Here is a 25,129-nt window from a genome sequence, read left to right on the forward strand (position 1 = left end):
CAGCCTGTTGTGCCAAAAGAGGACAGACGCTCAGACGCTTGAGTGGGAGGCTCGAGTGTGACTGTCAGCTGAGAACTTACACTGTTGCGCTCAACCTTCAAAGACAGTTGGACGCTGAGGTCAGCGGACTCTGAGAAGACGTTACCCTGATAATCTACATCCTTTGGGAGGTCCACCATCTAAACCAGGTAGGAGTATTTTGGTCTGTGTGAAAACAGAGCAGTTTTTCCATGACACAATGAGTTAAAAATAACTCTGAATATGACCATGGTGATATTGTTTTCAGTCGTACTTACACATTAAGATTGTCTTAAAAGTATATTTTAATCAGGTTTATACGTGTTATCTTTTTAACTGTTCTTTATTTATGTTTGTAAAGAAAGATGTTCATTTGTGTTTAAAATATAAAAAAAAGAAAAGAAAAACATTTCCCATGATGCTCAGGGTCATGACTTCTCTCAAAATAGAAGCACCAGGAAAGTTCTGTTTAGGCAAGAATAACAACATTTGACTTGAGCCTGAAGTAAAGAGCGAAAAGCTAACACAAAATCACTGAAGAGTAAGATGATCAGATTATGTTACTGAAACGGGGACGGATGTCTGTCTGCTGGATGATATGTGACACAGGACGTTAAGTATGTTTTCCCCACAACATATTTGATTTCATCTCTGAGCTCTTTTCCATTGCACTCTTATAGCACCTCGAGCTACTGTGCAAAGACTCAGGTACAATCTCAACAATAGCTGTCACAAAAAGCCCAATTGTTCTGCAACCCACGGCAAAGGCAGAACTAAAGGGAACTGAAAGAGGAAACCGATATACAAATAAACTGCATGTATAACTACTCATGTATGACACTAATACAGCTTTCCATTATAAAGGATAGGAACAGAAATCTGTGTAAATCTTGCAGTGGGGGGGGTGTAGCCTGCAGTTTTGCTCTCAGTATCTTGTAGTAATCCCTTTAGGGGGAGACTGAGATGTGCCATCGAATATTTGGTTGTTTCTTTATTGTATCAGCTTGAACATTGCTAACATTAATAATTCCCCTTTTTTAACAGAATGGAAGTTCGACGTGAAAAAAAGCACGCCTGCGGGACGATTTGTCTGAAGTATCTTCTTTTTCTTTTCAATGTTCTTTTCTGGGTAGGTTAATATAAAAGTGCAAAGATTTCCACTGAATTTTAGATTACAAAAGCAACTTTTGAATGATGTCATATTAATTTAGTCAGTTGTAATTGATTTAAAGTTGCAACATTAAATTTGTGCAGTGCTTAAAATGCCGTAGACATTAAGATGACTTCTTTTGTACACAGACGCATTTTTAAAAACAAAACAAAAAAACATACAAACTTTTTTATTTACTTATTTTTACTTTATTAACTGCAATTTCCTTTAGGCTTTAAGAATAGACTGATGTTCTAGTCTCTCAGGGCTTACAGTGAAAGAATGGGGCGTTGTCCAGCGTGATCACATTTTAAGAGCAAAGTTATAACTTATGTGCTGCATTCTCACTACGAGCATCTGGTTTGAGTTGAGCTGGTAACGGTATGTTCTGTCAGCTGGCAGGTGGGGCTGTGTTGGCGGTGGGCGTGTGGACTCTGGTGGAAAAGAGCGACTACATCAGTTTGCTGAGCTCCAGCTTCTACGCAACTTCGGCGTACATCCTGATAGCTGCTGGAGTCATCGTGATAGTGACCGGGATAATCGGCTGCTGTGCCACGCTGAACGAGATGAAGAGTCTTTTGATTGTGGTACGGTGACCACGCCCACAAAATACTACCTGTTACAGAAAAACGGATTTTTCTTGGCCGTTTCACTTCACTCCACAGAAGCTGAAATCCTTTTTTCATTAGTTCACATGAGAAACCATGGCACTTTGAAGTCCATGTTTATACACTCTCACCCCCTGGTCCAGGTTGTGTATTGAAAGCTAATCCTTGGTGACCTTCTGTGTCGTCTGCCTGCACTCAGTGCAGTTCATTATGCCAGGCATGCCTGTCAGATATAACAGATAAAGTCATGCACAGTGTGTCTTTAAGAGTTTAGATATAGAGTGTGGCTCATGCCAGAGGAATGAAGGGCATCACAAGCTGCTGCTTGGACTTAAGAGTGTGTGTGAGTCAGACAGACAGAGGGTCTGTGAGGCTATCACTCAGACTCAGTGGTATATCTCTATGGTCATACTCCCCGCAATCTTTATAATGAGCACCTTCCTTTCCCACTGTTTAATCACTTATTTTCTGGAGTATGATGTTTGTATTTTGTAGCCATGCACGGATATGTTCAGTGACATTATATTCTGCAAAATGGTGCAAAATTATGGCATTTCACTGTATTCATAGTCATTTTTGTTATGTCTCTGCCTACAGTATCTGATCTTGTTGCTCTGTATTTTCCTTCTGGAAATCATTGCTGGTGTTCTAGCATACATTAACTACCAAGAGGTGAGGTGCCATACTTTCTATTTGTATCCGTTTGTATATAGAGACAAAAGTAAATAGTGACATACAGTTTATTTTGCTATAACTTGCACAGCTTCCAGTACTTTTTATGGTTATATCTATTTATCATTTAAATTTCACCCCAGAAATTACAAATGTCTTTTTTTGTCTTTCTGCTTGCATTATGTGTATTTTATTAATTCTACTTTGCTTTCAAGTATTTTTCCTAGCTTTGCATCATTTTAATGTCAAATCTAACAACCACTCAGTTGCTGCACTCCTTTGTGAAGTGTGTTCTGCATGCTTTTCTGTGCATGTTCATTTGTCCATTTTTCCCCCCATCCTTCTCACGCCTCTCTTTCTTCCCCCCTTTTTCTTGCTCCAGTGTTTCCCTTTCTGCTACCAGGTAATCTACTGCAGTGTGTTTCTCCTTTATATCAGTCTGTTTTAGTTCTGACAGGTTGAGGTTATTTTTATTTGCAAGAGTCTTCATTGAAGAGTCTTCATTAGAATCAGGGAGTGAGGTCATAGAATCTGTGCTCATATATTTTGAGTTATCTGTGGATATTGCTCAGGTAGACAGGAATGTTACGGGGGAAGGAGGAAACTTGATCAGGAGCTATTTTTGTTGATGGGAGGTACTAAAGAGCTTCTCCTGTCTCACAGCTGGATGAGGAGCTCAAACAGAACCTGAAAGTGACCATGCAGCAGAAATACCAGCAGCCAGGAGAGGAGAGCATCACACAGGCTGTGGACAAACTACATCAGGAGGTGTGGAAAAGGAGAATTTCTTTCAGAAAAAGGCTCGAATAAAAAATGAGTAACATCAGTAAGACTGGACATGATTAATAATGAAATTCTGTGTTAACTGCAATTTTCTCATTATTTTCCCTCTCAGTTTAAGTGTTGTGGCAGCCACAACTTCTCAGACTGGAGCGACAGTGTGTGGATCCAGGCAGCAGAGAACGAGCGTCTTGTTCCCGATAGCTGCTGTAAAACTCCAGGTGAACTCTGCGGCCGCAGAGACCATCCCTCCAACATCTACAGAGTGGAGGTAAAAACGAGAAAGCTCTCCATCGATGCAGCGTGGCTAAATTTCACATGATAACAAGATGTTATTATTTATTCTTTCTTTTTTTCTTCCCTGTTCTTGTGCTCCCAGGGAGGCTGCATCATGAAGTTAGAGGAATTCCTCTTGAGTCAGTTATATATTCTCGGTGCAGTTGGTATAGGAATTGCATTTCTACAGGTAAAAGCTTTTACTGCTGAGCAAAACAAAGATAAATATGAACATCTATTTTAATGGAGTCTGGAAATAATGAGGTCTTTGTGTCTGTTTTGTTTCAGCTTCTGGGGATGATGTTTACATGCTGCCTTTACCGGAATTTGAAAGAAGATCCATACTAATTTTGTACTCCCCATCCATCTATTCATTTTCTTCCAATTGTCCAATTCATGACCGTGGGGATGGGTGCTGGAGCTTATCCTAGCAGTCATAGGGTGAGAGGGAGGGTACACCATTGGACAGGTCACCAATCTGTCACAGGGCTAATACATGAGGACAGACAACCATTCACATCTACAGAATTTAGAATCACCAATTAACCCAACCTTGTGCACATCTTTAAACTGTTGGTGGAAGTTGGAGTACCTGCAGAGAACATGCAAACTCCACACAGAAAGGCCCCGGACTGGATTTGCACCCAGAATCTTCTTGCTATGATAATGCTAACCACCACACCACTGTGACACCCTTGTAGGGATCACTGTAGTTTTTTTAAACATCACAAAATTTAACACGACTTCTAAAATGTTTTCCAAATTATTATAACCCCACCACCCCAAAAAAAGTATTTTTTCCCACAGTCCTACGATGCTGCATAGTTACTTCAAACACTGCGATGCTGCTGGACAGCACTGCTCATTAGTTCTCGCAAAACAGCTTTGCATGTGTTTATGTATTCTTTAATTTAGGTCACAAAGGATTTTTAATTCTTTAAAATGAGTGGTGTATATTTAAAAAGCAGAGCAATATGAGCATGTTGTGGCCGCTTCTCTGTTTGTCTTTTTGATTGCTTTTTTATGTATAGTCATTACAAATGTATATTTAAAAAACTAATATAAAGAACTATTTTTCTTTGTTGGATGCAAATAAAAGATACTTCCTTATTATTTCCACCCAAATTCTCAGATAATTTCTCCGACTGAACTTTTATTTTGACACTTATAAGCGGATGTTGTTGTCAGCTGACTGTATACCCTCCTCGCGTATTTCTTTTGCATCGTCTCAACCTCAAGGTTTTTCTTTATAATTTAAAGCAAATATTATTAAAATGTCAGCGAAACCAACGTGTTTGATAGTGGCGAGTGCTTCTTCTCAAGGTGAGCCCGTTAGCTTTACTTTGAACAGCTCGGCTGTTCTCAATCATTCGTGAATTTGTCCGTTAGCTTTGACTTACTTAGCGCTGCAGAACTAGCATGAGCTCTCTGAAGCGTTTTATCTCACATATTTTGTTTATTCAGGGGTGTCTGCGAAATCTTTCCATCAGTCCTTCAGCCTTTGTAGTCCGGTCTTCAACCTGCAGACAGCCACACCAGGGGTAAGACTCCACCTGACAAGCAAATAGCAGCTACACGAACAGCTGTCGTGACCTCAGCACGTTAGTCCATACTTACGTAGACACAGTCTCCATGACAACTGTGTAGATTTAAAAAAAAAATTAAAGGAGAAATTTAAATAATTAAAAAGTTAAATAAATAAACACGTCTTTTCTTCTTCTTTTTTTACTTTTTCTTGTCGTTTGCTTGTTTTTTCGTTTTTTAAATATGGTGGTAAAAAAAAATTTCACGATATTTTTTTTTTTTTGGGGGGGGGGGGGGGGGGCTTATTTTGGGGAAATTCAGCAATGTCTTTATCACTAAACTTTTGTGGTGATTCCTTGAATGCGGTTTTTATGTCCTGGTGAGTACTGAAATTAAAGTTCATTCAAATAACTTTGAAATAGGTGCACGTAGAATAGATAGTTACCAAAAGGACCACAGAGTGGTGCTTCTAGTCAGTGGCGTGTTGCTAAAAAGAAAGCTTGTAGGATTTAAAAAAAAAAGACCAGCGGTACAATCAAGGGTGATGAATGAAAGAAGGAAAAAAAACTCCAGGAAAAACAAGTATCTCGTTTCACTGTGACACTCATTGTCCCTGTGCACCGGAAGCATCACATTTATACAAATATATGGGTGCTACTAAAAAACGTGTTTTTTCCTGAAACTCCAAAATTGCAGCTACATTGCCAATCGCAAAATCCTTTTTTTTTTTCTCCTACTGGTAGCTCATCCTGGCAGGGCAGGTAAAATGATCAGAACCCTGAGTTTAAAATATTTATCAACCACCAATTTCAAGAATTTAAATATTATCGCAACAAAGATACATTATTAGATCCATGTTTGTAGAGATTGACTAACACACCAGAAAAAAAACTTGTCTTTTATACCCTGCTTTCACCCTACTACTACATCTGAAAGGTCACGGACATGCGCTTTAAGATGCAACCCAGTTCTTGGAAATAGTTCTTGTCCACTTTGTGATCATTACCCCAGGTGTGTGATGTTACCCTGTACAGAAGTGTTTCTGTGGTTGCAGGGCAAGCCAATAGACTTTGTTGGGGTTGATGAAAGCACAGCTAGATGGGTGCAGGACTTCAGTGTGAAACCCTACGCAACACCAGCCAAACTTGAATCCATAGATGGTGAGAATACTTATTTCATGCCCATTCGGCCGTTTTCATGTCTGCTGCTTTAACTACTATCTGCTCACTTGTGTCACGATGACCCCTTTTAAGGTGCCCGATACCAGGCACTGCTCATCCCACACTGCCCTGGAGCGCTGAATGACCTGGCACACAGCGGCTCTCTGCACCGGATTCTCGCGCACTTCATCTCTCAACAAAGTGAGCTTGGGGCTTGTTTTAACATCTGTATGTATTTTTCTTGTTGTTGCTTTTTAGGAACACATGTACATGCAGTTTGCTTGGTTTTTTTCCCCCTCTGTGCAGAGCCGGTGTGTGCAGTGGGACAGGGAGTGTCTGCACTGTGTTGTGCCACTGAAGGACAGAGGTGGATTTTCAGTGGCTACAGCTTAACAGGGGTTAGTGTTTGGTGAACTCACTAGGGGAAATATAACCCATATATCTGTTCAGCTATCACATGTTTGCTGTATTTAGTAACACCAACTTGTTGATCTTAAAAGCCTTCAGTGTTTGAACTGGTGCGGGAACCTGATTTTGCCAACCTGCCCTTGATTGTAGAAGACTTCGTGAAAGACAGCGGTGGATCGTACGCAGGTGAGCTGACCCTGCTAATAACAGAAGAGTCAAATACCAAATAATTATTTCTAAAACAGTCTGATGTTCGTCTCTGTGGGGGGTTTTTTTTTGCAGCAAGTCAAGAAGATGCCATGCATGTGGTCGTAGACAGACACCTCATAACTGGACAGAATATGCAGTCAACCTTGCTCGCTGTAAATAATCTAATCCTGCTCTGTAATGCCAAATAAAAACCTGAAATGATACACGAGGAATGCTCCGATTCGACAGCTTTGTCGTCCCACTTTTATATTCATGTAATTAAACATTTATTTTGAACAAGTATCAGAAAAATGCTGGGTCAGAAAGAGATGTTTGGCAAAACTGCAACATACCACTTCGTTATTTGTTGATGCTGTTATTATAAACCGAGTAAAAGCAACATAGGATTGTGTAGATTCAAACATATTAAAAAATAAAGCATCAGGAGCAGATGTATTGTTGCTGATGGATGAATCTTTTTAAGAGCACAGATGATTTTAGGCGTTGGACTGAAGCGATGCTGCAGATGTCTGAAGGCCTCCAAATATAAATAAATCCTTATTTAAAATGGATACATACTGATAATCATGCAGCTTCTTTTGTTGAATGCAGAGATGTACTAATCTGTACTTTTTTTCTTTCTTTTTTTTTTTAATCGTATCATCACAGAAAAGAAATAAAATACACTGAAGTACCTTTTTTTGTTGGTTGCAGATGCCTAAAAATAAACCGCTGCGTCATTCAAGAGCTCGATACATTCACGACCCTCAAACAAGTTGAGCGTTAATTAAACCCCGTCAGTGGCTCACTGCAGATGTCGAAATAGGAAAAAATAAAACGGCACTGACTTCAATGACAACAAACAAAAATATTGTGTCAATAATCCGAGATTCACAGTGTTCGCCAACAAGTCCAACTCTTATAGCAGATCGTAGAAATAATCCAGTCCTTGTCCCAATTCCCACAAGGAAATTCCTGTTCCCAGTTCAGCAGCTAAAGAAATCCTCAGGTCGATTGACTGTAAAACAGTTGAAATAATATTAATCACTCATTAATACTCCTACTATTCTTTTAATTGCAGAAGTGAACAGTTTTACCTTCAGTGAAGGGTAGTACACCACATGCTTAACTGCATTGTTCCTAAAATAAAAGGCAAAGGACAGGATATTTAATCAAGAAAAGCTCTTGGGACATTTAAATAACCTCGAAATATTGTGTAAACCCTGATGTTTTATTAAATTAATACCTCTTGTAAGTGAAGTAATGCTCTGCAGAGTATTCATCCCAGAGAACCTTTGGCCTGTGTTCTCGCAAGATCTCGATGTACCTGCAGGAAACCACAGACGAGTGCGTTAAGAGGCTTCAAGTCCATATCAAAGTTCTCAATCGACTCTTTACTCCAACTTCTCGCCATTTTTTACTAGAAATAAAAAGCTCATGCTACTTGCAGTCAGAAAATTACGTTTAGTACTGTGAAAAAGTCCCGAGCCACCCCGTAATTCTTGTTATTTTGCTAAAAGAAAGGGGACCAATTTTTTTTTTTTTTAATCCATGCAAACATACGTGGAATTACCAGAGTTTCTACAATTCTAATGAGCTTGAAAGTCAACACAGTCTGAATGCTATGCAGTAAATGTTTAAGGATGCTGCACACCTGGTCGAGGTATGCTATGTTTACTCTTTGAGAATCACCCTTTTATTGCAAAAATATGATTTTGTGTCTGAAACTCCAAAACTGGTTCCTTGCTAAGTCGTCTACTATGTGTAGACACAACACTAGTGCGTCCTTCAAGTTAGGTACCTTTTTTACGCTTGAGTGATTTATAGATCAGTGTTAAGTGGTTTAACAAACAAACAAAAAAAACTAATGGAAATGGTCAGGAGTGGACTGAAAATGTGTGAAAAAGCAGGAAAATACTTTTTCAGGGTTATGGTATTTCATGTTTAAGGGAAATATTGGAATTTTAAAGGAGGAATCCCTTTAAAGTTTTCATGGCCCAAGAGAGCTAGAGAGTCAAGGTTATTAAACTGTCCATTTTTGAATTATTGTATCTTTGTATTATTTTATGGTCTTGACCTTACAATATAAAGCACTTTGAGGCAACTGTTGTTGTAGTTTGGTAAAAGCTGTTTAAAGTATTGCAGCAATAGCCAGAGTTTCAGCTCACCTTGTTCCCAGGACTGGCTCTGTTCCCTGGCTTGCAAAATCAAGGCCGTACAGATTGAGTCCAAGCAGAATCTTCTCCCTCCACTGAGAGTTTGGTGCAAGCTGGAGGACACAGTCTCTGACCCAGGGCAGCGGAGAGCTAGGGCCCGGCCTATAACAACAACAGCACACAACTCAGAAAACTGGATTAACGCCAGTTTGAATCCTCTTGTAGCATCACCTGTGCCCATGTACTCACCTGGCACCGCTGGAATAGTCATATGTCATGAGACTGAATCCATCGACGACTGGGGCCAACTGCTCAAACTCCTCCCTGCCAAACATACCCGGCTGCCCTGTGCTGATAATTCACAGGAAAAACAAATCTAAACCAATCACACTGATTGTTTTTGTTGTTGTTGTTTTGGGCTTTTATTTTTAGCATTTATAGCTGCTGAATGCAAAATAAATGACTTCACCTTGTTACTGCTGGTGGAATAACAAGAATGCAGTCTAATCTTTTAGCTTTCAAAGTCTCACATATGTGTTTCACCAAATGGACCAGTTCCCTGTGTGGGTAGATCAGAAATGCTTGATTATTGATTAACCTCAGACAAAGCAAAACTTGTGATCGGGGCTTCCAACAGAATCACTTACTTTCTTTTGTTACCTCCCAGCTGACTCCACAACTCCAAGGTGAAGCCATCGAAACCTTCAGTCTGCAAAACCACGGTTTTTACTTTAATCAGTCACCAAATAAACCAAAAACAAGGATTTATTGGAATTAAAGACACAAATGCTACTTGTTTACTTTTGCAACATCCACCAGCTCAGTTCCCAACTCGTCAATTTCATCCTCACTTCCAAATACTGCCATGTAGTCCTGGTAGGACCAGCCATCAAATAAGAGCCGAGGCACTGATGGTTAAAAAAGAAAATGAACTAATCTGAATCCACACAATCAGACTTGAGCACCTGTGGGCAGTAAAGTTGGCATTCACTCACCAATCCTGACTTTTTTGTTAGACTTGCGTACAGCTTTGACCCAGCCTGAAAAGATCAAAAGACGCTCTTTTACCTCATGTTCATCCGTGACTTAAGGTGAGGCTTTAATCAGTGATAAAGTTAAGGAAAGAAGTGGATCATCTGCCTGGATCGTGATCGTGGAGTCCCGTAACATCAAAGGTTTCAGGTCCTCGTCTGCGCAACTGAAGCCACACCGGTGACACCGAAGTCAGCTTGGACCCAAACATCTTGGCAACGTCATAGCCGTGGGAATTCCACTGCAGGATGAGAAAAATAAGTTGTGTCTTTGACTGTGCTCAAAGGTACATATGAAACCCTAAAGGGCAGGTTTTTAAATTTTCTTACATGACCATAAGCATATTAAATTAAAGTGTTACCAGTGTCATAGATGGGGGGGATTGGATAGATTTTTTGGTGACAGCCAATAAAGATTAAGAAATTAGAATGTGATTATCAAACCAGTTAATGATTCATTATCTATCAACTGATAAATCTACTCACTGGAGACCACATGGCTATGGTCTGTCCCATCACTTATACACTATTGTAAAACGTTTAAATTCAGCAGGAGAACAAGGAGATATAATTGTGACTGGATTTCAGACTTACGGGTGTCACATATCCAAGCACTGGTCCTTGAAACGTTTTCTTGATGTGTGCACAATATCTCTTTTCCTCCTTCGCTATGTCTTTCCAGTGCGGGTCTGACACAACAAGGTTTCTCTCCAGTACAGATAATTCTGCTGGAGATGTCTAAACAAGTGGGATCAAAGAGAAAAGAGCCCGTTTCAGTAACAGATAACCACGACAGGACGGAGACAGGAGACCAAGGACATTTTAAGCAAACGCATTCAGACCTGTTTGACCTGACAGCACAGAACAGCTCGAACCAGTTTAAAGATTAAGACCTGAAGTTACTCACCTCAGCTTCAGCTTTGTGCGACTTCTTTGCATCGGTTTTTGAAAGTGTGGCACTGACCAGCCAGCAGCATGAGACGATATGAAGGAAGACCAACGAGGCTCTCATTTCCAAAAAGCCAATTTAAAAAACACAGAGCAGTTAAATATAAGATTGGCTAGCTGAGGTCTGCAGATTTGCAGTGCAAGTGTTTCCTTCCTTTACTGGGATGTGTGAGATTAGAAACCACCATATCCTCCCGAGGCCTGAAATCAAGCAGAGCAGTAACCCAAAGTGGCCCGGCTCGTCCTGCTAAGACATACTACCCGAAATAACCATAAACAGACTGAAAGCTTTTGATGTCAGGCGGTTGGTGTCTGTTTGACTGACAACTTATCTCAATGTGCTTCTGAAGCGTCAGCCTCGCCAGGAAACTTCCGGGGTTTGCATTTTTCAAAATAAAAGGTGCGTGTTTGTGACATACGAGCCTATAGGTGGCAGTGTGCCGAGTTTGTCAACCAGTAAAACACAAACAAGGAAGAGAACAGGAACCAAACAAATCCACCTGAGTAATGGCAGAGAGGGTGTTACATTTCCAAGTTATTTTACATGATTAACTAACGTTAAATTTGGCTTTTCCGTCTTTAGGTTTCAGGCGCTAACAGGTGAGTGCAGTTCTCGCTTGCTAACTGCTCGTAAAGTAAAATGACCGTGGCTGTGATGTTAGCATTTAGCTTTAACATGTTTGTGCGTTGAAACGATTTACCTATACCCTGCTTCTTTTTTAAGGGTTACTTTCATCTAACATCTAATAACTAAGAGTGGGTCCTAGTGCTTTTTATTTTACAGCTTTTTTAATTTTACAGTTTTTCCTTTGTTGTTTTTGTCGTTTTCCCCAAATTAAAAATAAAATAAATACAGTAGTGGGTGTACAGGCTAGTAGATTCAGTTTCGGACGAATTATTTAGGAGGAGAAGTACAAAAAAAGTACAAAAATATTTAAATATGGTTGAAAGACCAATTTTACCTGTGTCGTAATAATAATAATAAATTTTATTTGAAAGCGCCTTTCAGAACACTCAAGGACACTGTACACAGCAGAATAATAAAAGCAAGCAGTTTACACAATCATAAAAGCATAAGACATAAAACAAATTTAAAATAGCAGAGTGGAGAGGTTATGTGGGATAAGCTATTTTTCAACAAGTGAGTTTTGAGTTGGGACTTAAAGAGAGAGAAGGAAGTGATATTTCTTAAATCAGGAGGTAGGGAATTCCAGAGTCGAGGAGCAGAGCAGCTGAAAGCCCTGCACCCCATGGTGGCAAGACGGGGAGAGGGGACAGAGAGAGAGAAAGAGAAGAAGAAGCTCTAAGACACCGAGATGGGGTGGTGATCTGAACCAGATCAGAGAGATATGCAGGAGAGAGATTATGAATAGCCTTAAATGTGTGCAAGAGTATTTTGAAATTGATACGATATCTGACTAGGAGCCAATGAAGCTGCTGCAGCTTAGTAGTAGTATGATCATGAATAACTATTATTGCTTTGCATATTTTGTTTGTTATTTGTTTGGGGTTATTTGTTCTGTTACCATTTCAGTGAGTAATGGCCTTGGAAAAGTTTGTGTCCAAGACACTCGACCTTTTGCAGGAGGAGCGGGAGGCTGAGATAGAGGAGACCAGGTATGTAATGTGACATCTGCACTGTCAAATGGTCACACTGCAGAATTTAGTTTGCTGAACTGTGCGACATAAAGATGTTTTTATTATTTGTATTTAAATTGTTTTCAGAGAGATTAAGGTGTGGTTTTAAAAAATGGATTTGTTTCTAAACACAGAGATTTCTCCTGAAAATAATCTAAAACCAAATGTTGTTATCAACAGTTGTCACTCGTGATTGCCCTTTTTTGTGCCCTCAGGGTATGGCAGGAGAACATTTCTCTCAAGGATCTTCAAAACAAAGGTGTTTGCCTGCTGAAACTGCAGATAGGAAGTCACTCCACAGGCCTCTATGGCCGCACAGTCGTCATCTTGGAGCCAAGAAAGCATCTTGGGTTCTCATCTCTGCCAAGCAACAGCTTCGGACCTGGTGAGATTGACGTCTGTTTTTACTTTACAAGGCAGAGTGTTCAGCTTTGAGGCCCTTTTCCTTTTAAGATTAGGCTTAAAAATTTATTTTTTGATAAAGCTTATAGTTAAGGCTGGATCAGGTGACCATGAATCCTCACTTAGTTATCCTGTAACAAGACTAGGCTCTCTTCAACACCAACAAGTCGCAGCAGATGGCTGCCCCTTCCTGAGCCTGGTTCTGTCAGAGGTGTCTTCCTATTAAAAGCTTTGCTTTCCCACTTTTGTCAAGTGCTTGCTCATAGGGGGTTTTACCTCACAATATAAAGCACCTTTAGAAATGGTTGTTCTGATTTGCACTATATAAATAAAATTTCATTAAAATATGTTTATATTACAGTGAGGTATGTGTCTGTCTTTGCAGGTGACATAGTTGGCTTGTATGACACTACTGGATGCACTGCAGCCTCACAGATCAGTACTGGGATTGTGACAAGGGTCGGCCAAGCATCTATAAGTGTGGCCTTTGATGATTTAAAGGATGGCCACAGTTTTGATTCAGATGCACTTTACAACCTTTTAAAGTTAGCAAACGACATCACTTACAAACGAATGAAACGGTGAGGAATATCTGTAACCAAAAATACCTCGGTGCAGGTGAATTAGTACACCTTTGAAACTTAACCCATGGGGTTTCTGCTTGCAGTGCTTTGAATACATTAAATGGATACAACAATGGACCAGCTTCCAATTTAATAAGTGTCCTCTTTGGAGACACAAAACCTACTTCTCAGTCACAACCAAGTGAGTAAATATTAGCTCCTGTTTTAATTAAATGATTGTTTAGAAATCTAAGTTTCCATATGCATATATAACATTCAGCGCATTGGTGTTTGCCTCTGTTTTGTTTCATCAGATAAGGTTGAATTCTTTAACTCAAACTTGGATGACTCCCAAAGAGAAGCTGTATCCTTCGCTCTGTCACAGAGAGAGCTTGCAGTGATTCATGGGCCCCCGGGCACTGGGAAGACCACCACTGTGGTGGAAATCATCCTGCAAGCTGTCAAACAGGGGCAAAAGGTGCAAAAATGTGAATTTGTTAGTGTATAAAGAAGAATGTTATCAATGCCACAACTATAGTCTAGACAGGATCACTTTGGCTCTTGTGACTGTGCAGGTCCTGTGCTGTGCTCCTTCAAATGTGGCGGTGGATAATTTAGTGGAGAGGTTAGCCCAGTGCAAAGCCAAGGTCCTGAGGCTGGGTCACCCGGCCAGGCTACTGGAGTCCATACAGAAACATTCACTGGATGCCATCCTGGCTCAGAGTGACAACGCAAACATCATCGCTGAGATCCGGAAGGACATTGATAAAGCATTTGTGAGTATTATAGTGTGGTGTCCCGCTAACATGTCATTTTAGTGCCGTCTCAAATGATTTGTGATGTTGTGATTGTTCCAAGACGGGAATGAAAAAGGAGAAAGGAGAACGGGGGAACATGAAACGAGAAATAGGAGAGCTGAGAAAAGAGCTGAAAAGCAGAGAGGCAGCAGCCATCGCCCAGATCCTTAAAAGTGCTGACGTTGTGTTATCAACCAACACAGGTGAGTAATGGCCCGATGACAGTGTCATTTAGATGCTGGAGTAATGATGAAAGGTAATCTGGGAGCGCTTGTCTGCGTGTGTGCAGGTGCCTGCGATGACGGGCCTCTGAAGTTCCTGCCAGCTGAACATTTTGACTGGGTGGTGATAGACGAGTGTGCTCAGGCACTGGAGAGCAGCTGCTGGATCGCTCTGCTTAGAGCGCGCAAGTGCATCCTGGCTGGAGACTACAAGCAGTTACCACCTACCATTAAATCACAAATGTAAAAAATTCAAGTTTGGGTTTTTTATGCATTCATAATATTCAGCATTTGATATCTATACCGTTGTGACTTTTTTTCCTCAAGTCCCAGAAGTTTTTAACCTTAAAATACACGATGTAGCATTTATCTGTTGCCAGTATGTAAATGAATTGTAACATAACCTGAATAATGAGACCTTCACCGCCTGCTTTTATTAAGCCTCTGGAGTTAAAAGTGGAGGACAAAATCCAAAGGATGTCACTAGAAATAGTTTTTAGAATTTTAATTTTTCCTTTAAAAAGCACTTTTGACACATTTTCTGAAGCATTCAGATTTCTGATTAGAAAAACAACAAGCTTGGTTAAAGGATAGGTTACATAGTTTTCCAGTCTGTTGCTTTTAAAAACACCGAAACAGGTTTTTCTAGCTCTAATCAGCTCTTCTGTGTGCACTGGTGGTTCAGATATCCCATCCTAATGCACTTTTAATCCCAGTATCAAATCAGTTATAGAAAGAAGGCATTGATGCTCCATCCATTTTTTTCCACTTTTCCAATTCAGGGTTTTGCAGGGCGGTAACCTATTCCAGTTGTCACAGGGTGAGAGGCAGGGTACAGCATGGATCTCTCCTGGTATTCTGGCTTTCTCCCACAGTCCAAAGATGTTCAGTTAGTGGGGTTGGGTTAAATGGGTATTCTAAATTGGCCGTTGATGTGAATGCGAATGAGGCTGTTTTTCAGGAATTAAAATGTAAATCTGTAAAATTTTTATGTTGTTCTGTTGCAAACAGGGCTGCATCAAAAGGCTTATCTCTGAGTCTTATGGAGAGACTTATCCAGATGTACGGGGACTCGGTGGTTCGTATGCTGACAGTTCAGTACCGCATGAACAGTGCCATTATGCAGTGGGCCTCCAAGGAGATGTACCATGGAAGACTGACCGCTCACAGCTCTGTGGAGGGACATTTACTGAAGTGAGACTCAATGTATTATTTTAAAGCATCTCATATTTGTGTTCTGGTGACGGATGAATCTTTGGATTCATTTAAAAATGTCGCTCAAAACAGAGATCTAGCAGGAGTCGCATGCGTTGAAGAGACCAGCACGCCCCTGCTTCTTATTGACACAGCAGGGTGTGGTCTGAGTGAAATGGAGGTCGCAGATGAGCAGTCCAAAGGCAACACAGGTTATTCTTTTTTTAATTTTAGCTTGTAAACAAGCAATCTATGATTACTGCTTGTGTGGTATGACAGTTTAACAGCGTGTGATGTGTTTCCTCAGGTGAGGTCGACATCGTCGATCTGCACATAAAAGCTCTGACTGAAGCGGGAGTTAAAGCTAAAGACATAGCTGTTATTGCTCCATACAATCTACAAGTAAGTCACAGAAATGAGACTGGCAGCACCGAAAGTAACTGATTGGTTTCAAAATTCCAGGGAGAATTATTAAAAACTTTCCTGAAGGTTAGATTTTCATAGCACAGTGATTAGGGAAATGCAACAAGGATGTAAAGACTAGTATAAAGAATAACTTAACTTTTAAGTAACTTAATGCATTAAAGAAAAGTGATATGTGTATTACATTACTTAAAAAAATAAATAAATAAATAATGCCCCCAACACTGATCACAACAAAGAGGAGAAATACCTCCAACGTGCACAAACATTTGACCACACAGCGTGCAATAAATTTGCATGTATGTATGTAAAAACATCTTTTCCTTTGATAAAAATAAACACCCAAAGCTTTATCATTTAAATGGTACATGGTAAACACACTGGTACTTATATAATGCCGTTCTACTTCATTTTGAGCACTCAAAGCCCTTTCTAAGTCTCATTCAGCCAATCACACACATTCATACAGTTCTTTTATCTAACATTCACATACTCACACTGCAATTGGTAGCAACTCAGGCTTTAGTATCTTGCCCAAGGATACTTCGACACAGGTGGACCCATCAATCCACCGACCTTCTAATTGGTAGACATTCCGTTATACCACTTAAACCACAGCTGCCAAGGAAAATCGATATAACAGTGCTGTTTTGAATATAACAACCATTTTTCTCTCTGTACAGGTCGATCTTCTACGTCAGAAACTTTCTGCAAAGCATCCAGAGCTCGAGATAAAATCAGTGGATGGATTTCAGGGCAGGGAAAAAGAGGCTGTCGTGTTGTCGTTAGTTCGATCCAACAGAAAAGGTAATTCATGACATTCCTTTTAATTCTGTCACAGAATTGTAGATGTTAGCTGCATTAAACATAAACAACAGTTTATCTTTCTACTCACAATGTTTTTTCCCACTGATTCCATTTATTTTAGGTGAAGTTGGTTTTCTAGCAGAGGACAGAAGGATAAATGTTGCCGTTACGCGTGCAAGACGACACATCGCTGTCGTGTGTGACACTCAAACCGTTCAGACTCACGGTTTTCTGAAATCCCTGATTGATCACATGACTGCGTTTGGTGAAGTCAGAACAGCGTTCGAGTACATTCAAGACATCGTACCACAAAACTACACCCGTGACCACAAAGATGCAAAAACAGCCTCTTCCAGCACCTCCACATCTACCAAACACAAGGTCAAGGATCAGCCCTCCGGTAAAGCAAAGCCAGGACAGAAAAAATCTGCTGGTAGCAGCAGCAAGGAAAATGCAGCTGGTTCAGAGAAGCAAACAAAGTCTAGCACATCAGCAGAGCAAGAGCAGAGTAATGGCAGACGCGCTGAGATCAGAGAGCAGGTGGAAAGGTTTATGAAGGACTTAAACCAGAGTGAGCTACAGTTTCCGTCGTCATTTAACTCTCATGACCGGCTGCTGGTCCATGAGATCGCTGAGGAACTGGGCCTCATTCATGAGAGCAAAGGGGAGGGAAGTGAGAGGTGTATCACTGTCTCCAGACCCCCAATGTCAAAACCAGCCAAAGAAGAAGCACAAGCAGCAACGGAAGAGGAAACGATCCCAGATTCAAAAAGTGAGCCATCGTCTCAATCCCCCTTAGACCTGAAAAGTTTACATTTAGAGAGGATGAAGAGGGAGCAGAAGAAAAGGGAAGAAAACGCTCAACAAAAAAAGCAACAGAACAACATTCATCCAGCTCAAGGCCACTCATCAAAAAAAGCAAAAGGTTTGCATCAGAAGCATCTAAACAAAGCATTTAAAGGTGTTTTCTTACCCATCAGCTTTCTAACAGTTTAACTCTGCATCATGTTTCAACCCCAGGAAAAAATCGAACCAAGGCTGGGGCCTGCGACATCGCTGCTGCCTCTGCTCCAGATGACGACTTCGACACACTCATCAGTAATGTCATGAAGGCCGACAGTGTTTGTAGTTTTGTCAAGTGCAAAGCATCTGTGCTAACACTCGGGCAGCTCTGCCTGTTCTGTAACAGGCAGTATTGTCTCAGTCATCATATACCAGAGGTAAGAGGCACGCCTCAACTGAGTAGTATGTTTGACGTGTAGGTTAACAGGTAACACCTGCCAAGCATCTGTGGAATTTATGTTTTTTTTACGTGAAAATCTGATTGATGTCTTGCAAATACTTTTCAGGTTCACGGCTGTGGAGATAAAGCCAAGTCTCATGCTCGAATGAGGATAAGTAAAGAGGGTGTTCTTTATGCTGGGAGTGGGAAGAAAGACAAATCTATGGACCACAATAAGAAGGCCTATCTGCAAAGAAAATTGGACTCTAAGCTAAAAGACATGGCGTCACAGAGGAAGCCAAAAAACAAAGAGAAGGATGGTTAATGGTTAACTTGACACTAAATTTAAATAAATCTAAAGACTTTGGTCTGAGAAAGCTAAAAGAGTGTTTGAAATTGTTTATTTTCTTGCTCTTTGGACCTCAGTTTGATACAGTGCAGTACAATTTCCTGCTGAAAAAGTCTTATTTAAATAAATAATTTTAATTACAAAACATTTTCATTGTGTTTCAGTCACAATATTTATTGCATACATTACTAGTGCTGTTATGACACGCAATGGAGCCTGTCTTTTAACTCAACAGAAATGGGAAGCTATTCTACTGTCACTTTGATTATCTGGGGACAGATTGTCAATGGACTCGCGTTTTGCACATCCTTACACAATCCGGGGGAAAAGTAGGGGAAAACCTTCTCAGTAAATTTGTCTTTGAATGTGTGGATCTTTGTAGAATCTGCAGCCAAAGGAGCTTGCAAAGAAAAGCGTCTGGACTTCTTTAAGTTACTTGAAGACTTTTTACCTCTCATCCGAGAAGCTTCTTCAGTTCTAAGGTCAAATGGTGGAGAGTCCCAGATATAAACCTAGTGGGAGTAGGGAGGGACAGAGGGACAAAAGGACCCCCTGATGATCCTCTAATCACCTGAGCCAAGGTGTGAAACTGGGTGTGGGTCCCAATCAGCCAAAGTTTCGGGTGAGTTCATTGTGAAACCTGGCCCCACCTTATCATGGAAATTCCTGAGGTCAGATGGCCCAGGATGTGAGTGGGCGTTAAGGCGTCTGGGAAGGGATCTCAAAACTGGATTATAGATGGCAGAGAGTTGGTGTCGTAAACCACCGCCTCTGTTCAAAGATGGTCGCTCACAGTGGACATAGATGGCTTCTTTCACTCCTCTTTCAAACCATCTGTCCTCTCTGTCCAAAATGTGAACATTGGCATCCTTGAAAGGGTGTCCTTTATCCTTAAGATGCAGATGGACAGCTGAGTCTTGTCCTGTGGAGGTGGCTCTTCTGTGTTGTGCCATGCGCTTGTGAAGTGGCTGTTTGGTCTCTCCAATGTAGAGGTCTGGGCATTCCTCGCTGCACTGTACAGCATACACCACATTGTTAAGTCTGTGTTTTGCTGTTTTGTCTTTCGGGTGAACCAGTTTTTGTCTGAGCGTGTTGCTGGGTCTGAAATGCACCAGGATGTCATGCTTGGAGAAAACCCTCCTGAGTTTTTCTGATACACCGGCTACATAGGGGATGACAATGTTGTTGCATCTGTCCTTCTTATCCTCTCTCGCTGGTGTCTGATCTTCTTTTCTGTGCCTCTTTGCTGACTTTAAGAACGCCCATTTAGGATAGCCGCACGTTTTGAGTGCTTCCTTTACATGTGTGTGTTCCTTCTTTTTCCCTTCAGGCTTAGAGGGAACATGTTCTGCCTGGTGGTGTAGGGTCCTAATTACTCCAAGTTTGTGTTCCAGAGGGTGATGGGAGTCAAACAGGAGGTACTGGTCCGTGTGTGTGGGGTTCCAGTAAACTTCGATGTTGAGGTTGCCATTCTCTTCAATGTGCACAGCGCAGTCCAGGAAAGGCAAACAGTCGTCCTTTGTGTCTTCCCTGGTGAACTTGATGTTTTTATCCACAGTGTTAATGTGCGCAGTGAAGGATTCCACTTCTTGTGTCTTGATTTTGACCCAGGTGTCATCTACATATCTGTACCAGTGGCTGGGTACTCTTCCTTTGAAAGAGCCAAGAGCCTTCCTTTCCACTTCCTCCATGTAAAGGTTGGCTACAATAGGTGACACGGGGGAGCCCATGGCACAGCATTGATGAAAACAACTTTTCCCTTCTCATAGTCCAGCTCTACTGTAATTCTGTTGGGCTTCTCCTTCATTGGGAGCTTGGAGCGAGGTGTGGTTTGTGCCCACAGTGAGTCTCCATTGCTCAAGCCAATTACCCAGAAACCCTCAGCAGGGTTGAGGAAGATGGTATTCTTTCTTTGGATGGAGTCTAGAGCCACTCCGATGTACCAGTCTTGGCCTTGGCCCACATCTACAGTCCAGCTGTGCTTTCCAGATGTAAAACCAGTGGCTCCCAGCACAGAAATACGGCTGACAAGGCGTTCAGGATTGTTGGGTAGGAGCTTCTTGCTGCTGTATTGCATTGATTTAGAGTAAACTTTAGAGTAAAAATTTTTTTTAACCCACCACATCTGACAATGTCTTCCACCTTCTTCCAAATGTGAAAACTAAGTGATCCCAGATGCTTTGCAGAGTTTATCAGGATATCTCTGATGACCTCTGGCTCTCCAATTTTCCACTGAAGCCTGAAACACGTTAAGTTGTTACAGCATTCTCTCATAGAAAGGATCAATGCTGATTTTAGCAGATAGTGGGTTATGCTTACATTTTCTTTGTCTTCTTGTAGTCCTTAAGTTGAAGAGAGAATGTGAAAGAGAGTACATTATGAAATCATGTGTGAAATAGAGTTGCACATCTGGAAACTGCTGAAAGTATTAAACCTGTACAGTAATTCAAAGACACATATATGTGCACTACCGTTCAAAAGTTTCAGTTTTGTATTGCAATTCAAGTCGTTCAACTCCAATGAATAGCTTGAAATGGTACAAAGGTAAACAGTGAACTGCCAGAGGCTAAAAAAAGATAAGGTTACCCAAAACTGAAAAATAATGTACATTTTAAATGTATACAAAAAGGCCTTTTTTTTCTTTCTTTTCTTTAGGAAACACAAAATGGTTTAACAATTTAAAGCTGTTCTGCAGTAATAGAGGTTGATCAAGCCTTGAAAGTTGGTGCTGTTATTTCCTACAAGTGTTCCAACTTTTCTGGATTACTTACAACCCCCTCTGTCTGTGAGCAGACCATGTGAGCTAACTATGGCATCAGAATAAAACAAAGAGGCTTGCCTGGGCCATGAAACACCACTGCCATCGAGTAGGCAAAAGGATAATTCCACAGTGTTTGGCATCAACTGTCAAACATGGAAGAAGAATTGTGATGGTCTGCATTCATTCATAGTTCCTTCCAAAGCATGCAAACCTCCTGTACCGCATGCACTTATGCACTCCCATACCACAATGTTGGATTTTGAACTGAATGCTGATAACACACTGCAAAGTCTCCCTCCTCTTTAGCCCGGAGGACGGAGCATCAACCATTATCAACAAGAACGTCTAATTTGGACTCGCTGAACACTTTACCACTTTGAAACAGTTCATTTCAAAGGAGTCTTGGTCCACAAGACACAAAGGTACTTCTGCACTGTTCAAATATGGCTTCCTCCTTGCATGATAGCGCACATAAGCAGCCAAAATGAAGCAAATCAGAAGTGCCAAAACTGTAATTGCCAACTAAACTAGGTTTAAAAGTTCAAATTATGAGCTCTACACCAGAAAAAAAGCCGTTATTTATGCGTTATGTAGTGTTAAAACAGGTACAATGCTGTGAAAAAGTATTTGCCCATTCCTGAGTTCTTTTTCTTTTCTTGGATTTCTCAACAAGATGAAGGTAACAAAGAAAGATTTGAGGCTCCAAATCAGGACACAAACTAATGGGTTACATCCATGGACACTGTAAGAGATGGACGTAGCGATTTTGTAACCGGATGCAGTGAGTCAGTGCAGGTCTGACTGTCAAACCATACGCTCATTGACTAACAACTTGTCAATCACAAATTGATACTTCCTTTCTGACAAACAGTATAACCAAGATGTATGAAATGAACTCCTTTTTAAAATTTAATATGACCCTAAATATGTAACTGAGACCATGAACTTAACAGAAAAGTGTTAACAGTGGTAAAGGTAGAAAATGATATTTCTATAGACTTCAGTGGGTCCAGAAGTCTTTGCAATCACAGGGATCACCCCCTGGTGGCCATTAAAAAGAACGCAGGCACATTGAAGTTGGCTCCACTTGTCAGACGCTACATGTGTCTTTAAAACTGACCATACTGATTAACCAGTACAGCATACTAACATTTTACATCCAGACTATGGAAAATAGGTCTGTGAGAAATGCTTGTCTGACATTTTATGTTTTACTTCCAAGTTTGAATCTAAGAAATACGAAATTTCAAATTTAATAAATAAAGTTGGTAAACATTTTGTGCAAAATATGATTTTCAGTAATTTTCTTGTTTGCATGTATACTAACTAAATACTTTTAGTTTTACTGTTTGTATGCTGTGTGTTATATTGATGTTCATTATCAACCTGGGTGTCCTGTTTAGCCATTTTCACTGTTTACTTGACTGTTGTAGGACAAATAACTTAGAAGTTAATATAAATAAAAACAGCTTGTAAATAATGATAGTAAATGCACCTGTAGAAGCTGTACATCCTGTGCTTTGAGAGCTGTTTCAATATCATTGATGGTGGAGGAGAGTGTGTTGATCTGCTCTTCAATGTTTTCCAGCTTCTTACACATGATTTGAGTCTTAGTTTCCTCCTCCTGTTTCAGTGCCTGCAATCTGGTGTTTTCCTCCTCCTTAAGGAACTGGTGGAGCTTCTTAAACTCTTCCTTGATTCCTGTCTCCGTTTCACATGCCTGCATCTGTAATTTTAAAGAATGTGGGGGGTTTTTAAGCTAGTAAATGGAAGGAATGTTTGTCATGCTGGGGTTTTTTTTTTGTCAGAAGCAACATTAAAAAGTCCCAGTAAGAGTCAGCATTGTTTCACAAAACACAAAACCCTTTACCTGGATATAGGTTTTCATTTCCTCCCATTGTTCCTTTGTGTTGATTAGTACTTTGAGTTTTTTCTTTAAGGAATCGAGGCTGGCTGACATTTCTGTCTGAAATGTACGAAGAAGAATTTTAAAATCTAGCATTTCTGTGTAGTTCCTGATAATCAGTTTTCTTCGTGGTTTTGTTTAATATCACATCAAATTAAAATTGTTAATTATTTGAGTCATATCGGGTGCACTCATTTCACTATTTTCTTACATTTTACAGACATAAGAATAATGAGAATTCGTGGGACAAATGACACATTGCGTGATGATGGAAGTCATTAATTAAAGATCTGTTTTTACATTGTGATGTAAGTCTACCAACAACTTCACCCCAGTATTAGTTTTTTTAAATGTATATTTATACGTACCTTTTTCTGTTCAGCTGCTTCGTCTACTGGGTGGCAGACATGGACTTTGTGCTCTTTCGATTGTTGGCAGACAAGACAGACAAGCTCTTCATCATTGTGACAAAAACTATTCCGCTTCTGGTTGTGGAGAAAACATTTGTCTTGATTAGTGGTGGACATAATTGAGATCCTTTCTGTTTCCAGCTAAATAATCACACTCTGCAAACAGTGGTGCACTTCCCTGAACGCTCAGGTGTTTCTGTCAAGTGATGGTCTTTGATTCAGGTATTGTGACAGTAGGCGGTACAACTGTAAACATTTACAGCTTCCTGTAGAAGTTGACCAACTAGTATAACTGGGTAATCATGCAAGTCATCCTGACATAACCAAAGATGATATAGATGCAGAAGTTGACTAATGTCCTCAATACATGCTTAAAAATGGAAAAAAAAAAAAAGTTCTCAGAAACTTTACGTTCATTTCCTTTGTTTTAATAATGTGCCTGTTCTGTTTATGAGTTTAAAATCATGAATGACAAATGGCTGAATTAATCTTACTGATGTATCAGCTACTGATAACCATTGCAGCTCCTGTTCCGATTATTTATCTTGTTCCCCATTCCATCTACTGACTGCAAAAATATAGAGCCTGCACCATGAACATGGCTGCTTTATAATAACATAATAAACAATTTTAACAAGTTTATATAACAATGTATTTCTAAATATTTAGCATACAGGCACCCTTGTGACAACACTCTGACTCCCAGACAAATATGGCCCAAATACCCCAAGTTTAACGCATTGGTGTCTGATAAATACACAAATATACCTAAAAACTAGGGATGCAACGATACCAATTTTTTCAAACCGATACGATACCGATACTTGGATCTGAGTACTTGCCGATACCGAGTACAAAAACCGATACTTCTACCACACACACACACACACACACACAAATGCAATGAATTGGAAGACAGGTTTTATTTTATTCTCTGCCGATAATAAATAATATCTTAATAAAAATGACCACAAAAAAATTTCAAGTGAAATATAAGCACTTCTCTTAAATTATTGCAGAGTCTCCACATTGTAATTTAACAAAATATCACTGAACTATTGGCACTGTCTCGAGCTTTCAGAATAATAAATAAACACTTCTCTTTGGAATAAAATAAATACGAATTAGGTTTGAGAATAAAATAAACTTTTAAATTATTGCAGAGTGTCGATATTATAAACAAACGAACAAAATAACGAAAGTATTTGGCATTGACGAACGAACTCCCCATCTGCCCGTGGATCATCAGTCCACTGTGCCGTTAAACCAAGGACTGACATCGCACACACTGCTTGTCTTTACCTCTTTAGAAAGTTTTGGCACCATTATCTCCCTGATGTATGGGCTGGGAATTTCATATCGCAGCTCGAGTATGCTGAGAAGCATCCTAAGTTTTCCACGACCGGCATTGGCTGGTCATCCAGAGCAATAAAATGAGTCAGAGCCTCTGTTATTTTAACTGCCCGTGGATTTTCTCTTGACATTTTTCATCGCTTTTCCAAAACCTGAGTTAAAG

At 40.3% G+C, this 25,129-nt stretch overlaps 4 protein-coding genes and 1 pseudogene across 6 annotated transcripts; 3 read left to right on the forward strand and 2 right to left on the reverse strand.

Moving 5' to 3' along the window:
* Positions 1-36: 36 nt before the first annotated feature.
* On the forward strand, positions 37-4,617 carry cd151 (CD151 molecule). 2 transcript variants are annotated; one of them, XM_085167940.1, is made up of 9 exons: positions 37-188; positions 1,063-1,147; positions 1,564-1,755; positions 2,374-2,448; positions 2,831-2,851; positions 3,112-3,216; positions 3,344-3,499; positions 3,608-3,694; positions 3,793-4,617. In XM_085167940.1, exons 2-9 carry the CDS (start codon positions 1,064-1,066, stop codon positions 3,850-3,852), a joined length of 780 nt encoding a protein of 259 aa, XP_085024066.1. In that variant the 5' UTR covers positions 37-188; position 1,063; the 3' UTR covers positions 3,853-4,617. The 2 variants fall into 2 exon arrangements, with proteins under 2 accessions (XP_085024066.1, XP_085024067.1); XM_085167941.1 differs by lacking the exon at positions 2,831-2,851.
* A 47-nt stretch (positions 4,618-4,664) lies between these two features.
* On the forward strand, positions 4,665-7,437 carry gatd1 (glutamine amidotransferase class 1 domain containing 1). Its single transcript, XM_085167943.1, has 7 exons — positions 4,665-4,827; positions 4,969-5,045; positions 6,083-6,188; positions 6,282-6,389; positions 6,495-6,586; positions 6,689-6,782; positions 6,879-7,437. The coding sequence occupies exons 1-7, from the start codon at positions 4,779-4,781 to the stop codon at positions 6,992-6,994; spliced, it is 642 nt and encodes a 213-aa protein (XP_085024069.1). The 5' UTR covers positions 4,665-4,778; the 3' UTR covers positions 6,995-7,437.
* chid1 (chitinase domain containing 1) lies at positions 7,416-11,311 on the reverse strand. The gene is made up of 12 exons (XM_085167938.1): positions 10,880-11,311; positions 10,567-10,710; positions 10,082-10,214; positions 9,937-9,981; positions 9,743-9,849; positions 9,589-9,650; positions 9,411-9,500; positions 9,191-9,292; positions 8,954-9,103; positions 8,032-8,112; positions 7,883-7,925; positions 7,416-7,803 (listed from the first exon to the last, which is right to left on the reverse strand). Exons 1-12 carry the CDS (start codon positions 10,982-10,984, stop codon positions 7,705-7,707), a joined length of 1,161 nt encoding a protein of 386 aa, XP_085024064.1. The 5' UTR covers positions 10,985-11,311; the 3' UTR covers positions 7,416-7,704.
* Positions 11,312-11,343: 32 nt separating this feature from the next.
* ighmbp2 (immunoglobulin mu DNA binding protein 2) lies at positions 11,344-24,389 on the forward strand. Its single transcript, XM_085167920.1, has 16 exons — positions 11,344-11,520; positions 12,455-12,537; positions 12,774-12,943; positions 13,346-13,541; positions 13,628-13,725; positions 13,838-14,001; positions 14,099-14,299; positions 14,382-14,523; positions 14,610-14,784; positions 15,553-15,735; positions 15,829-15,947; positions 16,043-16,137; positions 16,842-16,965; positions 17,087-17,890; positions 17,986-18,185; positions 18,315-24,389. The coding sequence occupies exons 2-16, from the start codon at positions 12,461-12,463 to the stop codon at positions 18,510-18,512; spliced, it is 2,946 nt and encodes a 981-aa protein (XP_085024046.1). The 5' UTR covers positions 11,344-11,520; positions 12,455-12,460; the 3' UTR covers positions 18,513-24,389.
* Positions 15,230-23,730, reverse strand: LOC146515432 (E3 ubiquitin-protein ligase TRIM39-like; annotated as a pseudogene). Its single transcript, XR_014875272.1, has 6 exons — positions 23,572-23,730; positions 23,168-23,263; positions 22,793-23,023; positions 20,856-20,878; positions 20,268-20,775; positions 15,230-18,921 (listed from the first exon to the last, which is right to left on the reverse strand). The product of XR_014875272.1 is annotated as an E3 ubiquitin-protein ligase TRIM39-like (transcript).
* Positions 24,390-25,129: the final 740 nt, after the last annotated feature.

This window comes from Neolamprologus multifasciatus, chromosome 7 (assembly GCF_963576455.1).
Source record: "Neolamprologus multifasciatus chromosome 7, fNeoMul1.2, whole genome shotgun sequence".
Taxonomy (NCBI): Eukaryota; Metazoa; Chordata; class Actinopteri; order Cichliformes; family Cichlidae; genus Neolamprologus; species Neolamprologus multifasciatus.

Excerpts from the sequence above, each read along its gene's own strand:
- cd151 (XM_085167940.1), top strand. The coding sequence starts at position 1,064 with ATGGAAGTTCGACGTGAAAAAAAGCACGCCTGCGGGACGATTTGTCTG. Across the intron at positions 2,852-3,111 it reads GTTTCCCTTTCTGCTACCAG|CTGGATGAGGAGCTCAAACA; the intron begins GTAATCTACTGC and ends CCTGTCTCACAG. Across the intron at positions 3,217-3,343 it reads TGGACAAACTACATCAGGAG|TTTAAGTGTTGTGGCAGCCA; the intron begins GTGTGGAAAAGG and ends TTTCCCTCTCAG.
- gatd1 (XM_085167943.1), top strand. The coding sequence starts at position 4,779 with ATGTCAGCGAAACCAACGTGTTTGATAGTGGCGAGTGCTTCTTCTCAA. Across the intron at positions 5,046-6,082 it reads TGCAGACAGCCACACCAGGG|GGCAAGCCAATAGACTTTGT; the intron begins GTAAGACTCCAC and ends CTGTGGTTGCAG. Across the intron at positions 6,189-6,281 it reads CAAACTTGAATCCATAGATG|GTGCCCGATACCAGGCACTG; the intron begins GTGAGAATACTT and ends ACCCCTTTTAAG.
- chid1 (XM_085167938.1), bottom strand. The coding sequence starts at position 10,984 with ATGAGAGCCTCGTTGGTCTTCCTTCATATCGTCTCATGCTGCTGGCTG. Across the intron at positions 10,215-10,566 it reads TGCTTGGATATGTGACACCC|TGGAATTCCCACGGCTATGA; the intron begins GTAAGTCTGAAA and ends CTCATCCTGCAG. Across the intron at positions 9,104-9,190 it reads GACTATTCCAGCGGTGCCAG|GCCGGGCCCTAGCTCTCCGC; the intron begins GTGAGTACATGG and ends TTGTTGTTATAG.
- ighmbp2 (XM_085167920.1), top strand. The coding sequence starts at position 12,461 with ATGGCCTTGGAAAAGTTTGTGTCCAAGACACTCGACCTTTTGCAGGAG. Across the intron at positions 12,944-13,345 it reads AAGCAACAGCTTCGGACCTG|GTGACATAGTTGGCTTGTAT; the intron begins GTGAGATTGACG and ends CTGTCTTTGCAG. Across the intron at positions 13,726-13,837 it reads TACTTCTCAGTCACAACCAA|ATAAGGTTGAATTCTTTAAC; the intron begins GTGAGTAAATAT and ends TTGTTTCATCAG.